Source organism: Anopheles aquasalis, chromosome 2 (genome assembly GCF_943734665.1).
Source record: "Anopheles aquasalis chromosome 2, idAnoAquaMG_Q_19, whole genome shotgun sequence".
In the NCBI taxonomy this organism is placed as follows: Eukaryota; Metazoa; Arthropoda; class Insecta; order Diptera; family Culicidae; genus Anopheles; species Anopheles aquasalis.
In genome coordinates this window covers 59,300,647-59,303,146 of record NC_064877.1, presented here as the reverse complement: position 1 = coordinate 59,303,146, position 2,500 = coordinate 59,300,647, and the positions used below count along the sequence as shown (strand labels likewise).

Here is a 2,500-nt window from a genome sequence, read left to right as displayed (position 1 = left end):
GCAGCACACCGACACCAAACATCACCAACCACAGCACGTATCCGAAGTGGTACACCGAGCTGTAGTAATGCCAGATTTTGTCGACCGTCAGTAGCAGGAAGGCGATGCCCATGTACGAGAAGGCGAAAAACTTGGAGATCCAGCACAAAACGTTGAACACCGTCCGCCGGATACCGGTGGCACCGTTCACGAACAGCTTAACGTAGATGTCCTCGATCGGTAGATAGAACGGTGCGGCGCAGATGCAGAAGTAGTAACCACCGTAGACACCGTGCCAGAGTGCGGAAATACCGAGCGTGGCTAGCGTGCGATACTTCTTGCTGGGGAACCGTTTGTACACGTACATGGCCATCCAGTACTGGACGCACATGTTCCAGTACTTCATCGCTTCACGGAACGTCCAGCAGCGTTCCGTGTTGATGACGTCAATGTTACGTACTGCTTCAAAGTTGTACTCTAACCCTTCCAGTGATGCCGGAACAGGGGTTTCCTTCGTGGGTCCGTGTCCGGGTTTGCTTGCGAAAGCCACCGGATAAGCGCCGAAACCGGCCATGGTGCAAACGCACTCACTCAGCAGGATTCCCGTGTAGATGCGCATACGAAAGATGAAGAACGTGGGCCAAACATACCACAATCGGTAGATAAATGAGCGCTCCACGTAGAACTCGTCACTGGTGGCGTACTGTGGGGGATTGGAAAGTACAAGCGGATTAGTAGTAAATGGAGCAGATAAATTTTACCGCTTGGCGGGGATTAGCATTGGAGGGTCTTCGTGGATTACCTGCAGGGGCCACACGTACGAAACGAGCAGAAAAAGACTGGCGTACAGAGGAATAACCTTTAGCCTTTCCAACGTCGCCTCAACGCAGTTTGCGCGCCCACTGTACGGTAAATAGATCGCATCGAGATACGTTTTGTAGGTAATGTACGGTCCAGTCAGTACACCGACATAATTGAAGCTGTAGTGGAAGATGTTCAGCATGTCGAGCTGCAAAAGTGCCTGGTCGATATGCTTCGGTGGCTCTCCTCCACCTGCAGCGGCCAGTTGACGGCGGGTATGGGCCGCATTGACCTCAAACGCCAGCCCCACCAGTTTCAGCGTGAGTATCATCTGGATCATGTTCGTGTGCCCGGGAGGCGTTTCGTAGCCTAGCAACGCTAGCGCACGGAAAAAGCAAAGGTAACCGAACATGAAACCAAAGCAGGCTAGATGACAAATTCTACAAGGGGTTGGGAAAGATAAGCGAGAAAATAGTATCATAAATCACCGTTATCATCAACTCGTTATCACTCGTCGAGCCAGAAGGGTTTTTCTAAACTCGCCCCGAACCCACCCCCCGAACACTTACTTGTGACTAGCATAGATTATCAGCAGTGCACTGACGAGATAACAGAAGAGCATGTGCAGCATGTGGAATCCGCTCACCGACAGCACCACCAGTAACCCGAATCCGGTTGCGATCAGTTTCTTCTCCTGCGGGTTGGTCAACTTTCGGTAGTACTGACCAAACCCGATACACGTGCCCAGCAGCACCAGATAGATGATATCGTCCTTCATCCTTCGACCAGCAATCGAACGAAGGACTGGTGCAACGGCAAATTCCGAGGTTCGATGCAGCAGGGAATTACAACACACTCTTTACGCCGTGTCTCAGTGCAACAATTTGAACAACGAGCAACTTTCTTGCATGCCGTGGGTCATCACACGAAAAGGACAGGGTAAACGACCGCTGCGAACATCGAACGAACGAAAATTGATGTAAACAAAACAAACGGGCTGCCCCATTAACCATCGGAACCCTCGAAAAAGTGCAACCGCTGTTGTCATCTCGTTTTCTCTCAGAGTATGCCGTTTAGCTATTTCTTTCTTGATTTGGTAAAACCTCGCACAGTGACTATTTTGGGACGTGCTTTGCTCAACCAGGTTCGGGAATGGCCCTAGAGTAACCGACTACTACACGACAGAGAGAACAGCCAGAGATTTCTCGGTGAAAGATTTCTCGCACGTACAGAAACGAGAAACGGCTGTGAACACTGAGAATATCGCACTAAAAAATGAGAATGAGGATTAGATGAAATTAATTTCACGATTAGGGATAATTTCCGATTACAAAACCAACGGTAAAACAATTTTCTTGTTGCTCTTCTCCAGCGCTCCAGCACTCACACACTTAAAAACGATTTTTTTCACAAACTGGCACTCGTGCAAACTGTTTTAAATAAACAGGTAAAGGCATCGGTAAAGCGTTCAAAGGTACCACGCGAAGTAATAATTTATTTTTTACTGAAGCAGCAACCACCAGGAACCGTCTGAAAATCATAGTCGCCGTCGCTGCTTTTGGTTTGCCCGGCTCACGGCGGTACCGCCTGGTACCACCTGGTGACCACCTCGTTTTCTGCTGGTCTTTTTCGCGTCGTCGCGTACCTTCTTTTCAAAATATTGGCAACATGTTTTCCGTGTTTTCCGTGTAGCAGGCGGCGGTGGACGGTGCGTTAGGCA

The 2,500-nt window shown here is 49.6% G+C and overlaps 2 protein-coding genes across 7 annotated transcripts in view; one reads left to right on the top strand and one right to left on the bottom strand.

Annotated features, from left to right (window-relative positions):
• The window catches only part of LOC126581637 (lysophospholipid acyltransferase 7), a 1,978-nt gene extending 253 nt beyond the window's left edge, over window positions 1-1,725 (bottom strand). The window contains exons 1-3 of the mRNA XM_050245441.1: window positions 1,350-1,725; window positions 782-1,220; window positions 1-682 (exon numbers count right to left, since the gene is read on the bottom strand). The exon at window positions 1-682 is cut by the window's left edge and continues 253 nt beyond it. Coding sequence (XP_050101398.1) covers window positions 1-682; window positions 782-1,220; window positions 1,350-1,558 — 1,330 coding nt within the window. The 5' untranslated portion in view covers window positions 1,559-1,725. The remainder of the gene's footprint in view (window positions 683-781; window positions 1,221-1,349) is intronic.
• A 695-nt stretch (window positions 1,726-2,420) lies between these two features.
• Window positions 2,421-2,500, top strand: part of LOC126581703 (rap guanine nucleotide exchange factor 2) — a 33,944-nt gene continuing 33,864 nt past the window's right edge. For 3 of the 6 annotated variants that reach the window (XM_050245552.1, XM_050245550.1, XM_050245551.1), the window contains exon 1: window positions 2,438-2,500. This exon is cut by the window's right edge and continues 118 nt beyond it. The gene's annotated coding sequence lies outside the window, so the exon portion shown is untranslated. The other 3 variants (XM_050245545.1, XM_050245546.1, XM_050245548.1) reach the window with 2 other exon arrangements.